General features: G+C 41.4%; 2 protein-coding genes across 6 annotated transcripts in view; one reads left to right on the top strand and one right to left on the bottom strand.

Annotated features, from left to right (window-relative positions):
* Positions 1-2,521: 2,521 nt before the first annotated feature.
* Positions 2,522-5,906, top strand: PDC (phosducin). The gene is made up of 3 exons (XM_077824972.1): positions 2,522-2,582; positions 4,167-4,327; positions 5,379-5,906. The coding sequence occupies exons 1-3, from the start codon at positions 2,522-2,524 to the stop codon at positions 5,904-5,906; spliced, it is 750 nt and encodes a 249-aa protein (XP_077681098.1).
* A 5,466-nt stretch (positions 5,907-11,372) lies between these two features.
* Positions 11,373-27,418, bottom strand: part of ODR4 (odr-4 GPCR localization factor homolog) — a 37,862-nt gene continuing 21,816 nt past the window's right edge. For 2 of the 5 annotated variants that reach the window (XM_077825469.1, XM_077825470.1), the window contains exons 13-14: positions 18,451-18,543; positions 11,373-15,687 (exon numbers count right to left, since the gene is read on the bottom strand). In XM_077825469.1, the coding sequence (XP_077681595.1) occupies positions 15,620-15,687; positions 18,451-18,543 (161 nt within the window). In that variant the 3' untranslated portion in view covers positions 11,373-15,619. Of the gene's footprint in view, positions 15,688-18,450; positions 18,544-22,637; positions 22,953-27,418 lie in introns of those variants that run through there. The other 3 variants (XR_013346964.1, XR_013346965.1, XM_077825471.1) reach the window with 3 other exon arrangements.

Raw genomic sequence — 27,418 nt, 5'->3', positions numbered from 1 at the left:
TTGTCTTACAACCAAACCACTTAAAATGATGTGAAAATACTTTTCGCGGTACTACAGTGATTCAGCTAATTTTCTGGGATGCATTATGTACAACAGACCAATAAAATATACTTTCTAAAAAACACAGCATACTTTGATGCCGTTATACAATGTTTCCACTCAAGCTGCTTTACTCTTGTTGTGGTCAACTTTCTCAGGTTCAAACCTGCAGCAGCCAGGAAATCCACTTAACTGTACTATTTGCTTTCCTTCTATATTTTTAGATGCACTTAGGGTGAAAAGCAATGGAAAAGCAAAATCTACAGAAAAGGGATCCACATTAAAAACCCTCATGTTTTTCTGATGGAGCAAAGGATGAAACCTTGGCTCCAGTAGCTTAGCTGCTGACATAGGCATTAGAGACCGCAAATGACTGTCCTGGGAGGGATTTATAGATGCATTTCACTACTACCCCTTTATGGCCTAGTAGATCTACACAGTAGTCATATATCTCTGATATGTTCACTATTCTCTGTTCTACTGGAGGGCATGCAACAGGATGTGGAATTCACTTTCAGAGGGTCCTGTGAACAGTTGACCACAGTATTTATGCTACTTTTGGACCTACATAGTTCACAGAATTTGGCAAATAAAGTGAGCAACTACAGAAATACAGAAAAGGAATCAATTTCACAGTAATTTGTATCTGCATAGCTCTATCATATACTACAGGTGGTATTTTAGTAATATCATACTTCATTATCCGCTTCCCTTCAACACAGAATCAGAATGTTGCCCAGGTACCAGTTTGAATAAATTATTTGCACCAAGAATTTTTGCCCTGAAGAATTTATCACCACATTTGCTAAATTACCTCCACTTGAAACATACACACAAGCAGCAGAGTATCCTCCTTAGTATTCTACTATGCTATTTTACCATGAAAAGCACAGATTTGTTACAGAAACATTGGAGTTGGCAAAAATTAAGGTGCATTTCTTTATGAACACTATCTAAAATGAAAATCACTCCGTTTTTACTTACCATCAGCTTTTTAACTCTGGCATTAATTACCTGGTCAAAATTTAATAACATATTTACTTGACAGTGACTTTGCAGAGCTGGCTTTGTAGGAAAAGTCAGAGAAAAATATTCTCATAGGACACAAGTACAGGGCAAAGTATCAAGTACCAAGTTATATCTGTAGAGAAAAAGTGGTAAATAAGACTAGACAGAATGGCATCTTCATTTCTCTGAGTTTCTGACATTGGTCTTTTATGTGGAAAATGCTTATAACTCAAACTCCATTTACAGTTTTTGAACAGAAGGGTGCAATGTATGATGTTTCTACTAGAGGGAAGATGAAAAGGTTCACCTCAAAGCACATAGTAGCAATTAGGTTGAATAATATGTCTTGTCAGCATTGGGTAAGTAAACAGATGAATTAGGAATTGGTACCTTTACTATTCCTATGTAAAAGTGCTAGTAGGTTCTCAGTGCTCACAAAAGTCACAACATTTCTGTTAAAAAAAAAAGTTTTGCCTTTCAGGAAAAAAAAGAAAGTATACTGCCCAGATCAGCTCATTTTGCAACCCAATGCCCCAGTCTTATCCAGTCACCTTGTACCACTCTGGCAGTGCAAAGTAGTCGTAAAGTCAGCGTATCTGTCTGAGAATTCTCCATGGAAAGGAGAATCCTTGCATGGAAGAGAGTGATCATAGTGCTCCTACACACACACACACACGTACGTACGTTCAGGGGACATGACATGGGGGAAGAGACATCGCTAGGTTACCTCACTGATTCCCAGCTGACCATATGGCCCCTGAAGCGGCTTTAATTTACAGCAGGAACCAGCCAGGTCCCCTGACAGCTCCATGATTGAGGGAGCATAAAAGTGGCTTAAAGCCACCTTTGCCTCATCTTTCCCTGCATGCAACAAGTGCAGCCCTGCCAGGTCAGAGGATCTAGCCCTGGATATTTAAGAGATATCGGTACAGACACAAGGTATTGAGGGTTTGGCTCAGTCATCTCTAATAAACTCTGAAAGTGCAGGATGGAGAATGTATTGCATAGGAGCTATTTGGTGAATAATTCAGAGAATAAATATGATTGTAGGAATCAGGATCCGTTACTGAATGGTTTTCAAACAAAAAATGGGACAAATTTGCAATGAGTATAATTCCAGCAAATTTTACTACCTCTGTTCTTCTCTAGATTACTCATATTTCCTGCTGATTTATGGGACACCATAAGATTTAGGAAAAGGAACACCCTCATATTTTAAATTAGCTTGGGTTCAGACACTTTTAATAATGCAGACTGATATGTTGTCCTAATTGCTTTTTATGAGGTTAAGAGAACTATAATTAAATTAAGATTGCATACGCTTTAATTACCGACTTGGAGCTGCACTGATATCTAAAAGCAGCAGGAAATTATATATTGTACTATAACCAGCCGTAAAACTTACAACTCATCTGTCATGTTATTCATTATTTTCTGTGTTGACTCTGTCGTTTTAGCCAATTGAGTGACAGTTATGGAAGAGCAAAAGAGTGCCAGTTTGGAACAAGATTTTGAAGGGCAGGCTACACATACAGGTAAAGAAATAAAGTTAAGGGACATTGTTAAAAATTAATCCATGTGGAAGCCTGTAATTTTAATTTGCTGACTGGAATTCAGAATGCCTTGCACAGGTATATTCAGGTATACCCAGGATCCAATGAAAACATTTTTATGACTAATTCACACCCCCCCTTGACTGGACAGGTTACGCAGGGTTGAATTCAGATCCAGCCTTATTGGTGCTTGAAGCAAATGGCTGCACAGGACACCAAAGCAGCAGTGGCGTTGTTCAGTGCAAATTTGATGTAGGCTACTTTGCCTCAGTCATTAACGATCTCCTTTATAGTGAAAACAGCTGTAACCCACTCGCACTGGGTTATAAGTTTTCAGTCAAAAATGATGAAATCTGGGAATCTTGCTTCCCATATGTCTTTGCCAGAGACATTAATGCCTCCTAGTGTGACAAGCAAAAGTGTAAAGTGAAATCTTAAAGCTCTCAATTTGTTTGGAGGAGAAATCTTTGGTAAAAATTCATCCACAAGCCCTTTTGTCATAGCATAATATATACATTAAAAACTTTAAGCCATCTTTGGTTGGATCCATTCTTCTTTTCTTTTTCCAGTGTCTACTGACTATTGTTTATGTGAGTGCTGTCACTGTACTCAGGGAGCATGGAAACATATGTTCTAAACAGCTCGTTTTTCTCTCTGTGCCCCAGATGTTCCTATGTACTTTTCTTCAGCCCTACCCCTTGCAACAACTCTTCTTACAATTCCTTCCCAAATCAGCACTGTTGACCTGGGCTGAGATTTCAAAAAAGGACCCTAAAGTTAGAAGCCTAACAGGGATATAGTAACCTGAATTTCAAATGTGCTGAGCACTCAAGATCATCCATTGAGATATTAGGAGTTTCTGGGTGCTCACCACTTTTGGAATTCAGGGCATTTATTTAGACTCCTAATTGTTGGTTCCTGTTTTTGGAAATGTTTAGCCTAGATCTTTTTCCCATCTTATTGGGTGGCAAATGCTCTCTTTTTACGTGTGGGTCTTTAATATGGTATTTAGAGTCTTTGCTCTCAAAGCTCATGAAGTTAATTGTTTAATTCACAATTATAAAGCAACACACTCACCGAATGCAAAAAGACCCCACCAACTAGCAGTTTAGCTCTGAAGGGAGAATGCTTGACATTTTTGAATTTTTGGTGCAAGTTCAAATTTCACTGAACAACCACCACATACCACCCTGAAAATTTAACAAGTTTTCCTATGATATTTTTTTCAGCTAGCTATAGATGCAGTTTTTGGAACCATTTGACATTTTGGAACCATTTGACATTTTGGAACCATTTGACATTTTCAAAATATTTTTTGCAAAATGTTTTACTGTTTAATCAACCAGCTCTAGAGAGTAGGATTTGATTTTAGTTCTGTAATCAGAAATATTTCAGCATTGACTGAGACATACATTTCAATGGCATAGATATGGGCTATAAAGTCTCAGTGTTATGACCTCTTGTTTTGCAGTGTGCATAAGGTCTTTAAAATATGCCCTGTGTTCAAAGATACTGTCTTTCTGAAACTAACAAAACCACATAATTACGGATCTTTATCTCTCCTAGGGCCCAAAGGTGTGATCAATGACTGGAGAAAGTTTAAATTAGAAAGTGAAGACAGAGATTCCCTTCCTTTGAGCAAGAAAGAGATCCTCAGACAAATGTCTTCACCACACAGATCTCTCAGTAAAGATGATAAAGACACCAGAGAGAGATTTAGTCGTAAGGTAACAAGAGAAAAGAAAACATAAGTGAATTAATGATTCTGTACAAAACATGAAAACAAGAAAAATGTGGTATAAGCACAGGAGAAGCCAGAAACTACTGAATTTAATTGCCACTGGTTCCAACTTCCTTTGTGTCCTTGTACAAATCACTTAACATCTCCATCTCAGTTTTCCTCAGCTGCAAATTGGGACAATACTGAACTACCTCAAAGTGACATTGTGAAGTCAATGTTTATAAAGTACGTTGAACGTGAGAAGGACTGTGTGTGATACATGTTAGCATTAGTTGCCAAAATTTAACTTGGGGCCTATTGAAAGCTACAAGGCATTTGAATTATTATAAATAAAATACAGAGATATCATGAAGGGGCAGATTATGCTATTCTTGCCCACACTGAGTAGTATTTTGCATTGCAAGTAGTCCCACTGAAGAAAATGAGACTACTCACAGAGTAAAGAACTACTTAGTAGAAAGATGGAAGTAACTGACTCAAAACGCACATGAAATAGAACACACCACTTGATCCTGACAATCTGGCCAACTGTTGACCAGTGCTGAATCTTCTACCCTCAATTAAGGTTAATGAGAAGACTGTGGTGAGATAATTCTCATGATATCTAGCTGTCTCAGATTTTTTTCACTCTTGTCAATATGGGTACCATACAGAGACTGTTCTGATTGCCTTGGTAAATTATTTCCCCCTGAAAATAGATAAAGACCGGGGTGAAATTCTGACCCTATTGAAGTCACTGGCAGAACTCCCACTGACTTTAGTGGGGCCAGGATTTCACCCAATGTGTCCTTGCTGATATTATTAGATATGTCAGTTGCCTTCAGTACCATTCACGTGTACACCCAAGTAAAGAGAGATGGGGTTTCCATTCAATGGCTTAATTCCTCTCTCTAAGATTCCCCAAAGGGCAGTTTTGCACAATTATTCTTCTACCCAAGGGTCTTATGTGGGATTCCACAGGCAACATCTTGTTCCCTTCCTTGTTCAGTGAATATATAGATCCATTCAGTAATATAATGCTCTCTTAATATTCACAGATGAGTATGCAGGAGTATGAGCTCATCCATGATGAGCAAGAGGATGAAAGCTGCCTACAAAAGTACCGCAAACGCTGCATGCAGGATATGCATCAGAGGCTGAGCTTTGGGCCCAGATATGGCTATCTGTATGAGCTGCAAAATGGGGAACAGTTCCTGGAAGTCATTGAGAAAGAGCGAAAAACCGTCCTGGTCATCGTTCACATTTACGAAGATGGCATCAAGGGCTGCGAGGCACTAAACAACAGCTTAACTTGCCTTGCTGCAGAATACTCCACAATGAGATTCTGTAAGATAAAGGCATCTAACACAGGTGCTGGAGACCGTTTCTCAACTGATGTGCTCCCAACCTTGCTTGTCTACAAGGGTGGGGAGCTTCTGAGCAATTTTATTAGCATTACTGAACACTTCAGGGAGGAATTTTTTGCTGTGGATGTGGAATCTTTCCTACATGAGTATGGGCTGCTACCCGAAAAGGAGATTCCAGCACTTGGAAATGGCAATACAGATGATCAAGATATTGAATAATTAGAGAGGGATATAGCCCTTCATTATCTCCTATTTCTCCATATATTGCAATTGGATCTCAGCAGAACCCATGATTGTTTAGAGAAGCCTGTGTGCGCTCATTAACTTTATACATAAGATATACATATATGAATATTCCTTAACTGTCAGTATGTGAACTTTATTTAAAGCACATCTAACAGGCCTGTACATATTTGTTCCTATGCAATCTCCACTAATAACAAAATTAGGAGAAAATGCAGGTGACAATAATAGGTTTTAAATTAGACACAGGTCTTAAAAGGTAATTTAGGCCAATCCTGGGCCCACTAAAGCCAAAAGAAGGTTAGCATCTAATGTCAGTCAGAACAGAATCAGGCCCTTCTAAACTCCTTCTTCAGTGTATGTAACTCCTGCGGGAATTCTGCACCAATGCCCATGTGCAGAATTTATGTCACTGCAGATATTTTTTTGCTTCCCCACAAAAAAATTGCTTTCTGAGGGGGAAGCCACAAGAGCAGTCACGCAATCCCCCCCCACCCCAGTAGTATGTTTCAGGTGCCCAGGGCAGCTGGCAGAGAGGTAAATCATTGTGGGGCAGGACTGGGGAAGACCCAGTTGGTGGCTCCTACCCTGTGCCAGGCTCAGCTGCTAGTCCTGGCTGGGCTGGGGAGGACAGGACAGGACTTCCTCTTCCCCTGCCCCTGCATGGCCTCTGGGGCTGGGTCAAACCCACTCTCAAATTTCTTCCCAGGCTGTAGGAAGCTCTGCAAACTCCACCCCCAGTGCTTCCTGCACCCATCACTCCTCAGCTGTAGGGTGAAGGATCACTGTAGAGGGGGAGGTCCCCCATCTACCCAACCCCCATGCACCAGACCCTCCCACAGAGCCTCACCCCCCCCCAGACCCAGAACCCCTCCTGAGAAGCCCCACTTCCCTGATACCACCCCAATGAGCCACCCATACCAGGATTCCCACCACCCTGAGAGCACACCAGCTGCAACTGGATCCCCACCCCATTAAGCCCCACTCTCCCAACATCTGGATTCCTCCACAGCCTCCCAGACCTCTCTACCAAGCTCTATCCCTCCCACATCATGACCCCCCGGCTGAGCCCCAACCACCTTCACCTGGACCCCCCCTACAGCATCCCATTACCATTGCACCCAGAACTCCCCAACAAGCACCTGTGCAGCCAGATCCCCCCTGCACACAGATCCCCCAGGGAGCTGCCCACACCCAGATTGCCCCACACACAACCCTCTCAACCCACAATTGGACCCCCCACACTACACCCCTCCACACTTGGACCCTGCCTGCATCTGGCACAGAGGGGCAGGGCCCTGGGGTGTTTCTAGGGCAGGCCTGGTCCTTGAGCTGCATGAGGGTTGGGTGCAGCCTCAATGCTGAGTCCATATTCCAGGGGGAGCTGCAGAGTGATCTCCCCCCTCTGTGCAGCCAGTGTTCTGTGCTTCTCAATGCCATGCTGAGCCGCCACATTTATTTAACAAATAAAATGTGCAGAAATGTGCAGAATTTTTAATTTTTTGGTGCAAAATGCCCTCAGGAGTAGTTTGTGAAAAAATTAAAAAACCACCCTACACATCTACAGCAAGGACAGGACTATATGCAAGATCATCACCTGATTGAAGTCACTTGCAAAACTCCCACTTATTTCAGTGGGGCCAGAATTTCACCCAAAAACGTTAAAGATAAATCAGTATCTGGGCTGTGAATGTTCACAAGTTACATACATAAGAAATATAGGGCACAGTGTTAAATATTTGGCTTTGTATTTAACTTTTAATAATTGTGAAAATATGGATTAGCTCATTGCTGAAACAATCTCTCTTCTTGAGAAAACATCACAGATGCTTAAAGTTTGCATTAACAAAGAGGTTAATCAGCTGCTTTCCAGGATGGTGTTGTAGCACGTTCTGACCATTGATGTTGCTTAGTTAAAACATTTGTGATTCCTGAGCAATTATATTTTGTGTTTATGTAATTAATAATATGAATAAAGCTTAACAAAGAACCAAAACTTCAATAACAAATATGAAAGTCATTCATAAAATGTACCTTAATGATCCTTATGAAGAACTACCAGAAAGGTTTCCAACTCATTAGAAAAAAAGTTCACCAAACTCAAATTTTGAAACATGTTATTAAAAAGGGACATGTGGGGAACAAAGAGGCTGTTTGGACTAAAGGAATGCAGGGTCAATGCACTGAACGATTTGTTCTCTCTTTCACTGAGAAAAGTTCCTTATGTTTTATAGTTAAAACCACTTAAGAACGTCAATTATGGCACAAAATACAATGAAACACAAGTTGCCCATTTGTCACATTTTGATATTACTCATTGGCATGGTTTGAGGCCGAGTAGTTTGAACGTTACTGACACCACCTTAGGTTATTAAGACTTACACATTTATCAACCTAGCTTACATTTCACCATTGCTACTGTTTGCTAGCTTTTTGAATTTTATTCATGATGGACAACAAAACTAGACTAGTAAGTTTCCCTTTATGGTCAAGGTCAGTTCAAATGCTCCATGTGCAGAATTCCAATTGATTTTTGATGGGAGCTGAGCACGTAGATGTCCATTAATCCTCCTAACCTTAGTGCCCCAGCCACATGCAGAACATTCATTGGCACAACTCCAACATCAACTCCTTGATTTTTTACTGTTCGAATATATTTTTTTCTCACTTGCAATCATCCAGAAAAACGTTACATATGAATTCAAAGTGACACCTGATGAAGTGAGCTGTGGCTCACGAAAGCTTATGCTCAAATAAATTGGTTAGTCTCTAAGGTGCCACAAGTACTCCTTTTCTTTTTGCGAATACAGACTAACACGGCTGTTACTCCGAAAAGTGACACCATTTGCCTATAGAGCAATGCAATATGGAGGTTTGCAAAACATATCCTTTTTAAACTTATTTTGAACTTCAAACTTAAAATATGTTCCTTTTCAAAATAAAAGACATTCAAATGGGGCTTATGCCTGGTTTAGGTAACTTGAAAACCCACTTTGCCATTAGACATGCTTTCTGGTAATATTCATTGCAAGCCAGCAGGCAAAAAGCAGACTTCATTTCAAAAGGAGGGAGGGAGCTAAATAGAGAAAGCAGCATGTAAGTGCATTACACATATTGACAGACAGATAAAACACTTAGCACACAAGATGAGATTCATGAACTATATAAATAAGTGACGGTTCCCTAACTTTCAAATATAAATCCACTTGCACTCCCGTCTCAATCTAAACTATTTCACACTATAAAATGATTGACAATTTTCTTTTCAACTAGAACTTAAAATGACAATGCTGAGACATGAATTCTCCAAGAATTGTCAAGTATAGTTGGTATTTTACATTCGTCAAATCCTCCACTATGGTGCTTGGTGGAATAATGCAGGCAGCACGTGGCTCTTTCAAAGCAGCCCCTTTCTGTTCTCTGCCCCCTCACATTTCCATCCCTAGCTAAAAGTAATCCAGCTGATCTTATGTAACATTTCTATTCCAGTGAGTAGGGGCTTGGTGTGGTTTTTTGGAACAGTTGCCACTTGAAGGGGCAAACAATTACCACCAGGTATTGGGCTCTTTCCTCTTTAGCTGTAGCATGAGGTGAATAATTATTATCCCATGCAGAGTGGTGGTGAGAGGGAAATGAACAAAATACTGATCTGTGGCACAGAGGAGAGAGAACGTAAAAGGGAAGGAAATGATCATTTCTGATGAAGCAGCACGCTGCTTTCCCCTCCCATCCAACACAAAAATAAAATATAAAATAAGTCAGAAGCTGCGTCTATAGCTGGCTATAGGAAATAAACCACCACATTTCAACTTAAGAGGCAGATCACGAGTGCTTCAGCAGGATTTTCCTGAGGATTCCTTTAACCCCTGACTATCACAATGAAACATCCATGTGGTGTCAATGCAGCACCCAAATAGTACTAGCAACAACACTCCACAGAAGGTGATCATGACTTACCAAACTTAAAAGCAAAGCTTTGATCACAGCATTAATCAACATTTCTCCAGGAAAGAAAGACTCACTGAGAGGCAGGATTTGAGTCACATATTGTAAATCATTGCATACAAGATTCTTGAATGACAAAGAGTAAAAGGTTTGATGAACCCATCAAAACAAAACTTCTTGCTATCTATAACTCCAATCTGAAATCCACTGAATTCAACAGGAATCCGTCCATTTGCTTCAATAGGCTTTGGATCAGGGGAAATAAGACTAGCATCTTTGGCTGCGTGTACACACTGGTAAAAATGGGACCTGTAATTCACATCTGGTGTCACCCCACTGGAGTGAGCAATAGTAGACGCTAGTGTAGACAGAGCTCAGGCATTATGACTGTTGTATCACTCAGCCCTGCCATAAGCAGTACATCTGTACCAGTGGAAAATTATGGATCCTAGCATACACAAGTCCTCTGAGGCCTAAGTTCTTCTCTAGGTTTCACCAGTTTAACTTTGTTGATTTCAGTAGTTATCCATGTACTTTAGCATAAAATTCAGCCAACAGCTATATAATGTACAATAATTTGAAGCCACTATATTTAAAGCAAAACTGCCAAACCAACGAAGATTAGTATGTGACAGGCAAGGAAAAATAAATAAAAGATTTATATAGGAGTGTGGACCAAGGTTTTCAAACCTGCAGTGCCTAAACGTACATACCTCCGTACAATAATTGGCCAGGTTTTCGTAAGTGTGGAACACCCAGCAGTTCCAACTGAGGGCTTATTACTAGATTTTTTTTTCCAGATATATCAGTGGAGACAAGCAAATTAATATGTAGGTCTCAACTGAAAATCTTCATTATAATTCAAGTGAGGGGGACCTCATATTTCAACTGGATCCTTCAGAAATACTATATGCCTCATAGTGAAAGATTAGATCTTGCAAGGGCGTAGGCATGACGCAGAGAGAGAGAGAGAGATAGGGACTATTTATTAGTGGTTCCCTATCATTTTTGTTTTATTCTCAGGCCTGACTTCTTCCTCTTTTTAAAAATGCCCATTTCCCTGGTTTCTTAGGCTACTATAGTTAGTAAGGCAATTGTAGCGTTAATGCTAAAAAGCTAAGCAATCTCCCTTCCCTTGTCCCCACAGTTCTCAGATCACATTCCACCTTTCCGTAGTGAGAGTTGCAGATAGCCCACAGAGAGGCAGGCAAGGTCTGTTTCTTACTTCACCCACTGTTTCCTAAGGGCAGGATGTTTGCTGGGCTCAGTTCTTGTGGAGATGTTAACTGAATTCACAATGTTTGTTGGAGAGGTTTTTATTTACTTCCATTTATTCGTCAAGGAGCAAAGTATTAGGTTTTCCCTGCCCATTGCTCAGAAAGAAAGAAAAAAACTTCAGAGTTAGCCTTGCATTATACCTGGTGTTTCACCTTAGGCTATTTCAATTCCTCAGTGTCCACTCCCAAATCTTAAACATATGAGTCAGGCTTTGCTAAATCCATTATGCACACTTTTATTAAAATAATTCATCTGACAACACCAAGCACATTGTCAGCACTCTCCGCATAAAATAAAACAAATCTAGGTGATGTATTAAATAAGAAATAAACATGTGGATAAAATATGGTCCACTTCCAAGCATCCATGGAACAGCAAATATGGCTAAACTCTGAATTACGCTACAAGTGGCGGCTGGCAGCCAGATTGCAGAGCCACTATTGGAATGTTGCATAATAAAGCGAGTTCTTGGCTCAATAAAATACTCCTCTGCTGAATGAGACTGTGATATCCTCAAATGCCATATTCTGAGGCTTTCTACTTCCCCACCTCATTTTTAATGGCTGGATTCTGAAAATAAATGAGCAGAGCATAATTATGTCTTAGACTTTCCCCACTGAAGATAAACATTAGTATGTCTGGGTGCACATATGAAGGCACATTAGAAATTTTGAACTTAATAACAAATTCACTTTTATAAAGAGAGAGGGGGTGCTTCATTTTTTTCAGAAACAATCCTTTGACCTCATACTTCACCAATTTCAGATACGGATTTTTTTCCCCCAAAATGGAGCACTCCTTTTATTATTCATTTGAAATATTACTTTCAAAAGGCTGCACTGGCCATGTTAATTTGAGGCAGATCTGGAGTACAAGAAATCCCAAAGAACAAAACCTTGATACAGAAATAGCCACCTATCCCTGCCACTGCATGATTATTCCCTAGAGTACATCATCTATTGCTTCATTATTTTCAGAACTAACCTTCAATAAATGCATTTTTACTAAACAACTTCAGTAAAATCCTAAATCACAATACTGATCATATCCCTCAACCTATGGTACCAAGGAGAACATTACTGGTACAGGAAACTCTTCATACGACTGAATTATTTGAATTCTTCCCCATATTCTTTAATCCTTCACAATTCTGTAAAAATAAAAGAGGATTTACACACAAATTTGTGTGGGATAAAGGTAACAAATTGATGGGGGAAAGTGACAGAGTTGCAATTTAGTTTTTTTAGGTGCAGGAGAGATGTGAACTTCAAAGTCTATAAAGAATTATTTAAATGCTCTGACGAGACTTCGCTAGGTCAGTCAGGGACATGAAGAGATGTGATCCCAGACTGGCTGGGCACTGCTATGTTGAAGCCCCTAGGGCATATGCAGTTATATCAGCAAAACCGCACTTTTACTGGTATAATCTGTTTTGCTCAGGGTGGGGGGGCAAAAAGGAAGTGGCGGGACTCAAAGAAACACTTTGCCCGTACACTATACCAGTTTTCTTATACTGGTAAAGTGCTCCTAGTGTAGACATGCCCTAATAAAAAGCATGGTGACATTAGAGTTAAGGAGAGAGGGTTGATCTGAGTAGAAAACCAGGAGCCATGAACTCACTAATTCTAATCCCACCTCCAATATTGACTCCTTGTGGTGTGTCAGGCTCAATTTCCCCACATGTAAAAAAGGGGGTAGACTTACTTGTATACCTCAGACAGATGTTTGTGAGGAACATTTATTAATTACTCACTAAAGCTTTGTTTGGCATTTCACATGCAACAACAGTTTACCAGTCTCAGAGTTCACCATCTAGGTAGGCAAAATACTAACAAACGTGGATGAGAACAACGTACAAAGCATGTAAGTGAGCAGTTATGACAGGTATGGAGCAGACTTGTTTATACATATACACAATAAGAACAGTAATAAAATATTTTCACATTGCCTAGTTTTAATAAGTATTCAGAAAAGATCACCTCTCTCTTTTTTGGTCAAAATATAGCATTTTAAATAAGTCATCACAATACCAGCCGGTCAACAATTAACATATTTCACAGATTACTATTTTAAAAGAATTAACCTTTGCAATATGACTTATCCCAAAAATACACACATCCAGCTCCTTAGTAACAAACCTGGGCTCTGGCCGACCACGAGATTTATTTTTGGTAGGTGAGAAATCAAATGCCAAAGTCAAGGACCCCTACTAGAGAATGCCCTGGCAGTCACTCTTTTCCTTTCTTGAGTGCCTCCACTATGTTCTCAACTGAGAGACCCAGGAGAGAAAAAGAGATAACTTAGGTACCAAAGCCCAAGGTCCACCTTCTTTTAGCAGCCAGAAGTGGGGAAGGAATAAAGTACCTACTCATAACTAGGAGGACAGGCTGACTTCTTACTACCATTCTCTCAGGAGACAGGGAACAGACTTGTGAGGAGCAGGTTTTTTTTTTTTTTAAATTTCAAAAAGTCTTGAGATTGCTGAACCATTCCTGCCATTATTGATTTGTCCCTGGCTCATTAAGAAGATACTTTGTCATAATTCTATTTTGCATCTGATGAACCCATCAGATTTATGTCAAATAGCACATATTTGCAAAATAAATTTGCTGCAGGAGGGCATCCCTGCACTTTGCTATAAGGGGCCTTGTTTTCTTCTTCGCCCTTCAAGTTACTTCATTCAAACAATGCAGTGAGAAGAAAAAGAGAGTACATCAGAGAGGCCACCACTGCCTAATACAGGCCTCAACAATGCTCCAAGTTTGAAATTTAGCCTTTGGCCAACAATTAAAAAGAATTCCTATAATGTTCAAATTTGGTGTGTTACTAATACCTAATGAAGACAATGCTTTTTATAGCTGCCGTTTAGTCTAAGAGTCAGTCTAAGCTTTTCTTGATCTTTAGCAACACAGCAGTAATTGTACAAATCTGAACATCAAATTTTTCTTTTACTGGGTTTAATTGTTTCCAGAATATAAAAATCAAATGAACAGGCGAGGAATTTTAACGTTATTTCATTTGCAAGTTACCTTTTATTCAAAAAGTTTTCTAATATTTTATGCTTGATTATGCTGTAGGCTCAAAGCTTTCCGATTTCTTCCTGCAATTTCAGTACCTTTGCATATAAACTCATTAAGCTGTAGTTACAAAGGTTAAATACTGTTCAATTTGGTACATATCAGTTTATATAGTAACTCGAACTACATGAATGCCAACAACTTTTGTATAAAAAAAGTGATATTTGTTAACCTTGTGTCAAACATTTTTCCTTGGGGGAAAGCAATAATATACTTTAAAGATAGCATAGACTTACCTCTCTTATTCATATCTTAAAAACCTTAATTATTTATCAGCCTCTAAAAACTTATAAAATTATTCATGCCTGTCTGCATATTTGGGATTTGAATATCTGGGGAATTATCAGATATATCTTTCTTAACGGAAAGAGGGGAATTGAGTCAATCAGGATTGGATGGATAAGTCAGATCATGATGAAAAAGGAAGCATATATAAATTCGCCATACATCTTAGAGGTTTAATTATTTCATTAATTTCTGTTTATGATGCTTGAGTTAAGATATTTATATAGTGTGTGTTGGCCTAAAATAGGATTTTGGGGCTGCTACAAACTATTTGCATATTTATTACATCAGTTAACCAACCTGATGCACACAGTAGCATAGCAGGGGGGAGCGGCTGTTTGCCCTCTGAGCACAAGTGGCGCCTGTTTAATTTATAGGCGCCTTTTTTAATTTTAATCACCCGGTGGTGCTCTGGGTCTCCGGCTCGGCGGGGGCCTTCACACGCTCCGGGTCCTTGGCAGCATTTCGGCCTTCAGTGCTGCTGAGGACCCGAAGTGCCACCCGCTGAGTACAAGTGGTGAAATTGAAATTTCTGAAATTCTGAAATTCTGGTGCCACTGAAATCAGGGTTTTGCCACTGACTACAGTGGGGCCAGGGTTTCAATCCTTGTCTTTTTTTTTTTTTTTTTTTTTTAAAAATACTTAACAGCACTTTAGCCCATATCAATGTTAAAGGATTCCTTAAGGCAAGACCTGTCACAGTAAATAATTACAAAAGGGCAAACGTTAAGATCCAGCAACCTTGAAAATGTCTCTTGAAAAATACAGTTAAGCTTTTAACAATGAAATTGTAATCAAGTAGCTGGGAAAAGGGGTTTTTTTTCTTCTTTTTTTAAACAATTCTTCCTGGAAAATAATGCTATTTTACAGGCAATTTCCATCAATGATATATACCTTTAGTTTCCTGGATATCTGATCCACCTACAGTATTTGCATGTTGAAATAAGATGAATAGATCACTACAATTAGAACACACCTAACTGGTGTATTTTAGGCAACATGTTTAGTTGCTAACATATGAAATCTTTGATGCTTCCACCTTGTATTAATGTGAATATTGGTCAGTGTTCCCATAATGATTAGACTGCTTCTTTTGCTTGGAGTCTAGTCACTGAAGTAATTAAAGGAGAAGGTTACTGCAAAGATTGCAACTGCAGCTGCTATTGCTACACCTAAAACGACAAAGGAAAAAATACTTCCATGAGTGAAGAGGAGAGTACAATCCCCGCAAGGCGGGGTGTGAAGAAAAGGAAGAGTGGGAACAATAAGAGTCATTTTTAACATTGCTGAGTAGCACTACAATGCCTAAAGATCAGATTATATTGTTAGTCATAGAAATTCATTTTATAAGACAATCTACATAAATAATTTTTCAAAGTGCAAAGTTCTTCAGAGATTCAATTAATCATAAACTCTACTCTTATGGGCCAAGTCACCAAAAGCCTAACGTATTAACTCTACGTTATGGCTTGATGATACCAAACTGACTCTCAGATTAAAAGTTATGGATAAAAGGGTCACAAACAAATTAAATAATTCCAATACATGAATTAAATGTTGTTTCAGATACTGCATTTGCCCCAAGTCCCATGGTCAGTTTTTGTAGTTTTACGATCACATTTTCCTATGGTTTTAAAATGTTTCTCCCCAGTGTTGATATGCAGGAGATACACAAACATGAGCAGGGCAAAACTGGCTAAGTGTTGAGAGGAAAGGACTGTCATATGCACAAAGTAAACAAACAAGCAAACAAAATATATATATTTTTAATCTCCAATTTGCAGAAAACGTAGGTGTTACTTGTAAAAATATTAAATAAAACAAATGTAATGATAAGTAGGCTTTAAGTTGGTGTTGTAGTTGTTCTACTGACTAATCAAATATCAAGCATAAATCCACATTTTAAAAAAGAAAGATTTTCATCAAGATTTACTACAATTTCTTTGCTCACCAGCTTGATGTCTGCACCAGGGACTATAATGCAATGTTGATTGAGGAAAGACTTCTATGACGGCTGGAATTCATTACCAAGGTAGCACAGCTCATCCTTGCAAGCAGCATAGCGATAGCTGCATGAGCACTGCTATGAGCTAATTCATATATTCATACAATGCACCTTGGAAGAAGCCACTTGCCTGCTCTCACTCTTTCTTAATTGTCAAAAGAGAGGTTATAAAATGGTGGCTTTCCAGAAGGCAATAGGGCTACCTCAGCCACTTGTTTTGAGGGAAGTTTTCCTTATTATCTGTTTTGTGGAACTTAGATCTGGTTCTGATTCTGAGATATGCTGATCACCTACAACTCCCATCTGGGGAAATATTTTTGAAAAAGGACTATTGATGTAATATTTAAAATCCCTGCTACTATATTGGTTTTTCTCATCAAGATTAAAGCTTCTTTTCAAATATCACAAACGCTCCATCAATATTTCATTATTTGCTTTAGCCTTTATCCAAAATGGACTTTGGACAAAATGCTGAACACTTTGGTCCCGATGTAGCAAAGCACATACATACATATTTAACTTTAAGCATGAGAGTCAGATGCCAACAGGACTACTCACATCCTCAAGGTATGATCTTAAGTGCATGGCTAGATCAGAGCCAGAGTGCCACCAATCCGGTCCAAAAGTTCATCTATGCAGACAACATCTGCTGTGGGCTACAGGCTCTGACCTTCTCTGAGCTGGAAAAGATCCTGCGTAATGATACTGCAAAGCTGGCCGACTACTATAAGACATGGTGCACCTTCACTCTAGCACCAGCAAGATAGTCTCTAACATATTCCACCTCCACATGCCAACATTAAGAGGGAACTGAACATTATAATGGATGGCCAGAGGCTGAAGCATATCCAATTTACTTAGGTGTGACCCTTGACCAAACACTGACACACAAAAGCCACCTGAGCAAGAAAGCAGTGAAGGTCAAGACATGCAACAACCTTCTTAGCAAACTGGCAGGTTCTTCATAGAGAGTAGATGCTCCAACCCTAAGGACCTCAGCCCTTGCCATTGCATACTCAATAGCAAAGTACCGTGCACCAGTATGGAGATGATTGGCAAGCACCAAACTTGTTGATGTGCAACTCCTCTCAACCATGTGCATCATCACAGGAAGTCTCCGACCAACTCATCTTCCATGGCTTCCAGTTCTGAGCCACATTGCTCCCCCTCACATCAGGAGGGAGACTGCAGCTGGTAAGCTGCTTCAGAAGGCATGTGCCAACCCAAGCTTGCCCTTGTTCAACAACCTTTTTAACCCACTAGCTATATATCTTTCCTCACGATACCCACTGTGTTCGAGGCTGCCATGCCAGGACGTGATAGCAGAGTCCCTGTGGCGGGAAGACTGGTGCTTAATATCAACCACCAATCAGTTCCTTGTCACAGACCCTACTGCTCGCCCGCCTGGCTTCGACCTGGGCCTTTCTTAACTGATTCCGGACTGGCAAAGGCCTCTGGTGCAGCCAACTAGCACCGTTGGGGTCTTCAAGACAATCGAAGCTGCAGCTGCATGGCAGAGCAAACAACAATACACATTGTAGAGACGTGTCCGCTAACCAACTTCAGCAGTCAGCTCCACAAGCACCACTTGGCCACTAAGCATGCTATTGCTTGGCTCAGCGAACACACACACACACACACACACACACAGTAAATTGCAAAACTGAGCCTTTGAAGAGTGAACCAAACAACACTCCCCGCCCCCCCCCCCGCCCCGCTGCAAATCTCTGAATTTTTAGCAAGCACATAACGTTTTGGCTTAAGCCCACTGAAGAACAAGTCACCTTCCCCCCTCCCTCCATTTACTAACTCTGTGCTTTAAACTGTAAACTAAATTATGCCGTTTACTATATCCTCACATCCTGAAAATACTACCAATATTGTGGGAGCAAATGACTGTGCCTTAATGGGCTTATTGGAGGTAACATACCCATGTTTTGTTGAAGTTTCGATAGCAGCGTTGCTTTTGTCAATTGTATCTGTTGCGTATCATCTGTGTTGTCGACAGGTGGATTTATATCAACTGCATGCAATTGAGAGATAAGTTTAGCAAAACCAAGTATTCATTCACAGTTTATAAAACACACCAATATTTTGCAATTACAATAATACAAATAGGACATTAAGTTTATAATTCCTGATCTGTTCTACCAGTGGACTATATTGACCATTTTGTATTATTATCAGTAGTAATGAGGTACCTGTACTGAAACTTGTGCTATTCAACCTATTCATCAATGATCTGGAAAAAAGGGGTGAACAGTGAAGCGGCAAAGTTTGCAGACAATACAAAATTATTCAAGATAGTTAACTCCAAAGCAGATTGCAAGAAATTACAAAGGAATCTAACAAAACTGGGTGACTAGGCAACAAAATCGTAGATGACATTCAATCTAGATATGTGTAAAGTAATGCACATTGGAAAAAAACCACACAAATATATGATGGGTTCTAAAATAGCTGTTATCACCCAAGAGAGAGATCTTGGAGACACTATGGATAGTTCTCTGAAAACTTCTGCTCCAAGTGCAGCAGTGATCAAAGAGACATACAATAGTATGTCAAGCATTATTATGAAAGGGATAGAAAATAAGACAGAAAACATCATGCCACTATATAAATCCATGTGCACCTTGAATACTGTGTCCAATTCTGGTCACCCAGTCTCAAGAAGGACATAGGAACTGGGAAAGGTCCAGAGAAGGACAACAGAGATGATCAAGGGTACAGAATGGCTTCTATATAAGGAGAGTCTAAGCCCTGGTCTACACTAGGACTCTAGGTCGAATTTAGCAGCATTAAATCGATGTAAACCTGCACCCGTCCACACGATGAAGCCCTTTATTTCGACTTAAAGGGCTCTTAAAATCGATTTCCTTACTCCACCCCTGACAAGTGGATTAGTGCTTAAATCGGCCTTGCCGGCTCGAATTTGGGGTACTGTGGACACAATTCGACGGTATTGGCCTCCGGGAGCTATCCCAGAGTGCTCCATTGTGACCGCTCTGGACAGCGCTCTCAACTCAGATGCACTGGCCAGGTAGACAGGAAAAGAACCGTGAACTTTTGAATCTCATTTCCTGTTTGGCCAGCGTGGCAAGCTGCAGGTGACCATGCAGAGCTCATCAGCAGAGGTGACCATGATGGAGTCCCAGAATTGCAAAAGAGCTCCAGCATGGACCGAACGGGAGGTACGGGATCTGATCACTGTATGGGGAGAGGAATCCGTGCTATCAGAACTCCGTTCCAGTTTTCGAAATGCCAAAACCTTTGTCAAAATCTCCCAGGGCATGAAGGACAGAGGCCATAACAGGGACCCGAAGCAGTGCCGCATGAAACTGAAGGAGCTGAGGCAAGCCTACCAGAAAACCAGAGAGGCGAATGGCCGCTCCGGGTCAGAGCCCCAAACATGCCGCTTCTATGATGAGCTGCGCGCCATTTTAGGGGGTTCAGCCACCACTACCCCAGCCGTGTTGTTTGACTCCTTCAATGGAGATGGAGGCAATACGGAAGCAGGTTTTGGGGACGAAGATGATGATGATGATGAGGTTGTAGATAGCTCACAGCAAGCAAGCGGAGAAACCGGTTTTCCCGACAGCCAGGAACTGTTTCTCACCCTGGACCTGGAGCCAGTACCCCCCGAACCCACCCAAGGCTGCCTCCTGGACCCAGCAGGCGGAGAAGGGACCTCCGGTGAGTGTACCTTTTAAAATACTATACATGGTTTAAAAGCAAGCATGTGAAAGGATTACTTTGCCCTGGTATTCGCGGCTCTCCTGGATGTACTCCCAAAGCCTTTGCAAAAGGTTTCTTTGGAGGGCAGCCTTATTGCGTCCTTCACGGTAGGACACTTTACCACTCCAGGCCAGTAACACGTACTCAGGAATCATTGTACAACAAAGCATTGCAGTGTATGTTTGCTGGCGTTCAAACAACATCCGTTCTTTATCTCTCTGTGTTATCCTCAGGAGAGTGAGATATCATTCATGGTCACCTGGTTGAAATAGAGTGCTTTTATTCAGGGGACACTCAGAGGAGCCCATTCCTGCTGGGCTGTTTGCCTGTGGCTAAACAGAAATGTTCCCCGCTGTTAGCCATAGGGAGGGGAGAGGGTTGAGGGGGTAGCCACGCGGTGGGGGGAGGCAAAATGCGACCTTGTAACAAAAGCACAGGTGCTATGTATGTAATGTTAACAGCAAGGTTTACCCTGAAAGAGTGTAGCCACCGTTTTATAAAACGTGTTTTTAAATACCGCTGTCCCTTTTTTTTCCCTCCACCAGCTGCATGTGTTTCAATGATCACAGGATCTTCTCCTTCCCAGATGCTAGTGAAGCTTAGAAAGAAAAAAAAATGCACTCCAGATGAAATGTTCTCCGAGCTCATGCTGTCCTCCCACACTGACAGAGCACAGACGAATGTGTGGAGGCAAATAATGTCAGAGTGCAGGAAAGCACAAAATGACCGGGAGGAGAGGTGGTGGGCTGAAGACAGGGCTGAAGCTCAAATGTGGCAGCAGCGTGATGAGAGGAGGCAGGATTCAATGCTGAGGCTGCTGGAGGACCAAACCAGTATGCTCCAGTGTATGGTTGAGCTGCAGCAAAGGCAGCTGGAGCACAGACTGCCACTACAGCCCCTGTGTAACCAACCGCCCTCCTCCCCAAGTTCCATAGCCTCCACACCCAGACGCCCAAGAATGCGGTAGGGGGGCCACCGGCCAACCAGCCACTCCGCCACAGAGGATTGCCCCAAAAAAAAGAAGACTGGCATTCAATAAATTTTAAAGTTGTAAACTTTTGAAGTGCTGTGTGGCATTTTCCTTCCCTCCTCAACCACCCCTCCTGGCCTACCTTGGTAGTCATCCCCCTATTTGTGTGATGAATGAATAAAGAATGCATGAATGTGAAGCAACAATGACTTTATTGCCTCTGCAAGCGGTGATCGAAGGGAGGAGGGGAGGGTGGTTAGCTTACAGAGAAGTAGAGTGAACCAAGGGGCGGGGGGTTTCATCAAGGAGAAACAAACAGAACTTTCACACCGTAGCCTGGCCAGTCATGAAACTGGTTTTCAAAGCTTCTCTGATGCGTACCGCACCCTTCTATGCTCTTCTAACCGCCCTGGTGTCTGGTTGCACGTAACCAGCAGCCAGGCAATTTGCTTCAACCTCCCACCCCGCCATAAACGTCTCCCCCTTACTCTCACAGATATTGTGGAGCACACGGCAAGCAATAACAACAGTGGGAATATTGGTTTCGCTGAGGTCTAAGCGAGTCAGTAAACTGCACCAGCGCGCCTTTAAACGTCCAAATGCACATTCTACCACCATTCTGCACTTGCTCAGCCTGTAGTTGAACAGCTCCTGACTACTGTCCAGGCTGCCTGTGTACGGCTTCATGAGCCATGGCATTAAGGGGGAGGCTGGGTCCCCAAGGATACATATAGGCATTTCAACATCCTCAACAGTTATTTTCTGGTCTGGGAATAAAGTCCCTTCCTTCAGCTTTTAAAACAGACCAGAGTTCCTGAAGATGCAAGCGTCATGTACCTTTCCCGGCCATCCCACGTTGATGTTGGTGAAATGTCCCTCGTGATCCACCAGAGCTTGCAGCACTATTGAAAAGTACCCCTTGTGGTTTATGTACTCGGCGGCTTGGTGCTCTGGTGCCAAGATAGGGATATGGGTTCCGTCTATGGCCCCACCACAGTTAGGGAATCCCATTGCAGCAAAGCCATCCACTATGACCTGCCCATTTCCCGGGGTCACTACCCTTGATATCAGCAGATCTTTGATTGTGTGGGCTACTTGCATCACAGCAGCCCCAACAGTAGATTTGCCCACTCCAAATTGATTCCCAACTGACCGGTAGCTGTCTGGCGTTGCAAGCTTCCACAGGGCTATTGCCACTCGCTTCTCAACTGTGAGGGCTGCTCTCATCTTGGTATTCATGCGCCTCAGGGCAGGAGAAAGCAAGTCACAAAGTTCCATGAAAGTGCCCTTACGCATGCGAAAGTTTCGCAGCCACTGGGAATCATCCCAGACCTGCAACACTATGCAGTCCCACCAGTCTGTGCTTGTTTCCGGAGCCCAGAATTGGCGTTCCACAGCATGAACCTGCCCCATTAGCACCATGATGCATGCATTGGCAGGGCCCATGCTTTCAGAGAAATCTGTGTCCATGTCCTGATAATCACGTGACCGTGCTGACGTCGCCTCCTCGCCCGGTATCGCTTTGCCAGGTTCTGGTGCTGCATATACTGCTGGATAATGCGTGTGATGTTTAATGTGCTCCTAATTGCCGAAGTGAGCTGAGCGGCCTCCATGCTTGCCTTGGTATGGCGTCCGCACAGAAAAAAGGCGCGGAACGATTGTCTGCCGTTGCTCTGACGGAGGGAGGGGCAACTGACGACACGGCTTACAGGGTTGGCTTCAGGGAGCTAAAAATCAACAAAGGGGGTGGCTTTACATCAAGGAGTATTTCAGGCAGGACTTCATGGAGGGTTCCAATAAGAAGGTGCACCTAAGTTATTGTTCTTATTGGAACAAGGAGGTTAGCCTGGCCTCTGATTGATACATGGCTAGATTTACCTCGCTGCACCTTCTCTGTGAGTGACTGCAGTGTGACCTAGAGGAATGAGTCCCCTAGACGGGGGAGGAGGCAAATGAGTACAAAACAAATCTGGTCTATTTCTTGTTTTGATCCACTCCATCTATCTTTTACATCTTTGGCTGGCAGCAGACGGTGCAGAAGGACTGCATGCCATCCACATCTCTTGCCTGCCCGGCAGAAGATGGTACAGTACGACTGCTAGCAATCCGTATCGCCTGCCTGCTCACCATAAGACGGTTCAATAGGACTGATTGCAGGACTAAAGAGAATGACCTGGTCAAGTCACTCCAAATTTAGTCCCTGCGCCCATGTCTGCCCAGGCGCTCCCAGCCGACGTGGCCTGGAGCACCTTGGACACGACGAGGACGGCTACCAGTCGTACTGCACCGTCTGCTGCCAGAAGGCAATGGGTTGCTGCTACTGTGTAGCAATGCCGTACCGCGTCTGCCAGCACCCAGGAGACATACGGTGACGGTTACCTGAGCGGGCTCCATGCTTGCCGTGGTATGGCATCTGCACAGGTAACTCAGGAAAAAAGGCACGAAACGATTGTCTGCCCTTGCTTTCACGGAGGGGGGGGGGGGGGGCCTGACGATATGTACCCAGAACCACCCGCGACAATGTTTTAGCCCCATCAGGCATTGGGATCTCAACCCAGAATTCCAATGGGCAGCGGAGACTGCGGGAACTGTGGGATAGCTATCCACAGTGCAACACTCTGGAAGTTGACTCTAGCCTCGGTACTGTGGAAGCACTCCAACGAGTTAATGCACTTAAAGCATTTTCTGTGGGGACACACACTCGAATATATAAAACCGATTTCTAAAAAACCGACTTCTATAAATTCGACCTTATTCCGTAGGGTAGACATACCCTAAAAGGTTAGGGCTGTTCAGCTTAGAAAAGAGACAACTGGTGGAATACGGGGGAGATTGAAGTCTTTAAAATCATGAATGGTATGGGGGAAAGAAAGTGCTATTTACCCTGTCATACACACAAAAACCAGGAGTCACCCCATGAAATAGGCTGCAGGTTTAATACAAACACGAGGAAGTACTTTTTCACATAATGCACAACCAACCTGTGGAACTCATTGCTATGATGTTGTGATGTCCAAAAGCATAACTAGGTTCAAAAAGGACCTTGTTAAGTTCATGGAGGATAGGTCCATCAATGGCTATTAGTCAAGATCATTAAGCACTCAACCCCATGCTCAAGACAATCCTATACATCTGATGACCAGGAGCTGGGAGTGAAAAACAGATATGGATAACTCCAGGGGGAGCGTACAGAACGGCAATTATGAAGCTCTGGTACAGGCCACTGTTGGAAACAGGATACTGGGGAAAATGAACCAGGTCTAGTATGACAGCTCTTACGTTCTTATTAGTAATAGCAGCAGCAGCATAGCACCAAAAGAATGCTAAGGGCTTTGCAAACCAGTTAAAGAGACAAAAAGGTAAAAAAACTGTGATAAAGCATTTAAGTGACTTACATTCCTAAGGCCCATTTTCAACAGTGACTTTGACACTTAAGAGCTGAAGTCATTTTTCACAATGTTTCCCAGAACCTCTACTCCAAGAAGTTTTAGAAACTCAGGGCTAGAAGCTAAGATTTAAGCACATAAAACATTACTCACTTAAGTGGTTCCATTTAAGTCAATGGAAAACTGGGAAAACTGACATGAGTAGTTGAGAGTGAATAGCTTATCTAAAGTGATCATCAAGTTGGGCCATTTCCAGCACAAATCCAGGTTTTCTCACCCTCCACACAAATTCACTCTCCTGCTGGTAATAGCCCGTCCAAAGTGACAACTCTCTACACAATGTGCATGATAATCAAGTTGAGCCATTTCCTACACAAATCCAGGTTCTCTCACCTGGGGATGATGAGGGGGTGAGAGAACCTGGATTTGTGCAGGAAATGGTCCAACTTGATTATCATGCACATTGTGTAGAGAGTTGTCACTTTGGACGGGCTATTACCAGCAGGAGAGTGAATTTGTGTGGGGGGGTGGAGGGTGAGAAAACCTGGATTTGTACTGGAAATGGTCCAACTTGATGATCGCTTTAGATAAGCTATTACCAGCAGGACAGTGGGGTGGGAGGAGGTATTGTTTCATATTCTCTGTGTGTATATAAAGTCTGCTGCAGTTTCCACGGTATGCATCCGATGAAGTGAGCTGTAGCTCACAAAAGCTCATGCTCAAATAAATTGGTTAGTCTCTAAGGTGCCACAAGTACTCCTTTTTTTTTGACATGAGTAGTTACTCAGGTACATAATCGTCCACAGAATTGGGTCCTAAACTGGGGCTTTACAAGAAGAAACTAAATTATTTTTTCTTAGAATGAAAAACAAACCTTCAGTTTTGTTTGTTATACTGCACTTTGTGTACTTGTACTGTTGAAATGCAAGGCTGCATAGAGGTTGTTTTTTTTTTTTTTAAATCATGACTAGAAATGGTTATAAAGGAAACCATAAAAACCACCATTTAGATGTGAAAATATTTAATCTATTATTGTTACAGGTAACACCTAAGATTAAGTAATAAAGAGATTGGATGAGGGGAGGGGGAAGAGGGGATATCTTTTTTTGGTTTATTTTGTGCGTTTGACAGAACTTCATGTGTAGTAGTTCCACCCATCCCCATCTGGATACCTCTTATCACTGTGTAGAAAAAATCCAAAATAAAGAGAAAAATTTTAAAACTGGGAAATCTGACTGTAAAACTTCCATTAAAGATTGGAATGGGAAGTGGTGCTCAGGGGCAATTTTTTTAAAAACTGGGTGGGTTTCAAGTTGACCGTGCCTCTCAATACATTGTCCTCTTGTAAACACATTGAGATTGTAACTAATATTACTTGTTAAATACACACACACAGAACAAAGCATCCATTAACCAATGCAAGAATATGGCACTATAGGATTCCCAAACATTGAGGTCCTTCATTTTTCCATAGAACAAATACAGCCCAGACAGTGGAAATAAAAATTTCTGTACACATCTTTGTCTGTGTATTTTAATTCTGGCCAATTTTTGAGACCGGGAGAATAATTTAGAATCCAGTCCTGTGTCTTTGCTAAAAGTGCCAACTGTTTGGTGGACACTTGTCCAGTTATAATTAGATTGAAGTCACTAACTGATTTCATACATAGAGGAAAACACATTGGCTACTGTTGACTTAGGCTGGAAATAAACCACTGATCTAAAATTGAAGGGTTCTGTATCCCAGCCAATTAACGGTACTTTCAGAATATGTGAATTTTCCCCCTCAAATATAAAACACAGTTTCATTATTTACTTTAAGCATACACATAAAAATTCACCCAGATTTCTTCAACAAACAAGTGACTACATGGGGTGAATCTATTACTACTATCTGCCAATGGTGCAAGCAGGGGCTTCTATATTGGACTTTTCTGTAAAAGTGAAGTTCCACCGGATTTAATCTGGGAAAGTTATGCCTAAGTGTTTTTTCCCCCGCAATTATGTTTCAATGTGTTCTTGTACCAGAATCCCTAAAGGATGGCCTTGTTCTATCTAGAATAAGATTTTCTACCCAGCAACTAATAATAATTTTAAAAATCACTTGTATTAAGGAGGAGCTTTGAGCACGAAATGATTTCACATTTCTAAGTAATATACTCTTTAACTCGACCTAATAACTTAATCTTTTAATGAAAGAACAACAAGAACAAAAAAGAATTTACAGCCAATTATTAGCAAAATGTAAGGAAATCGAGACTGGAATCTAAAAATCTTAATACAACCTGTTGGTTGCTGGGTAAATATCTGGAAATTATTGACCATTAAAGTGGGTATAGCATTCAAGTTAGTAGCATGAGGAAGATGAAAATGTATTGTTGAGTTGCAGCAAAAAAAAAAAAAAAAAAAAAAAAGCCAGTACGATCCTAGCCTGTATCAAAATAATATGTTATGAACATGACAAGGGAAATTATACAGTGAAATCTGTCTTAAGCAACCACTCAAGGGACCAAAGTCAATTACTCACTGGAGGTAGCAGTTCAACACAGGTAGAGCAGAACTGGACTCTGTATGTTTGGAGATACTCGGGGGTGGTCTTCTAAGACATGCTTTGCCTAACAGAGTGGCTTTTCACACAGGTTTCACTGCACCATCGTATCATAGCAGGGTATGGAGGCACCACTTGCAGTATTATGTTATGCTACAATATTATGTCTTGGCTGTTAGAAGTTACTTTTTGGATTAAGTCCATACATTTTACTTTTAGATGTAGAATCTAGATAAGGAAAGTTTTACTTTGTCAAAAT

The sequence above is a fragment of the Eretmochelys imbricata genome, chromosome 8, assembly GCF_965152235.1.
Source record: "Eretmochelys imbricata isolate rEreImb1 chromosome 8, rEreImb1.hap1, whole genome shotgun sequence".
Classification (NCBI taxonomy): domain Eukaryota; kingdom Metazoa; phylum Chordata; order Testudines; family Cheloniidae; genus Eretmochelys; species Eretmochelys imbricata.
This window is presented reverse-complemented; position numbering and strand designations above follow the sequence as displayed.

What these genes read in the sequence shown, in the direction of transcription:
- PDC (XM_077824972.1), top strand. Translation starts at nt 2,522, where the DNA reads ATGGAAGAGCAAAAGAGTGCCAGTTTGGAACAAGATTTTGAAGGGCAG. An exon ending in AGGGCAGGCTACACATACAG is followed by an intron (nt 2,583 to 4,166) that starts GTAAAGAAATAA and finishes TATCTCTCCTAG; the next exon opens with GGCCCAAAGGTGTGATCAAT. An exon ending in GAGAGAGATTTAGTCGTAAG is followed by an intron (nt 4,328 to 5,378) that starts GTAACAAGAGAA and finishes TAATATTCACAG; the next exon opens with ATGAGTATGCAGGAGTATGA.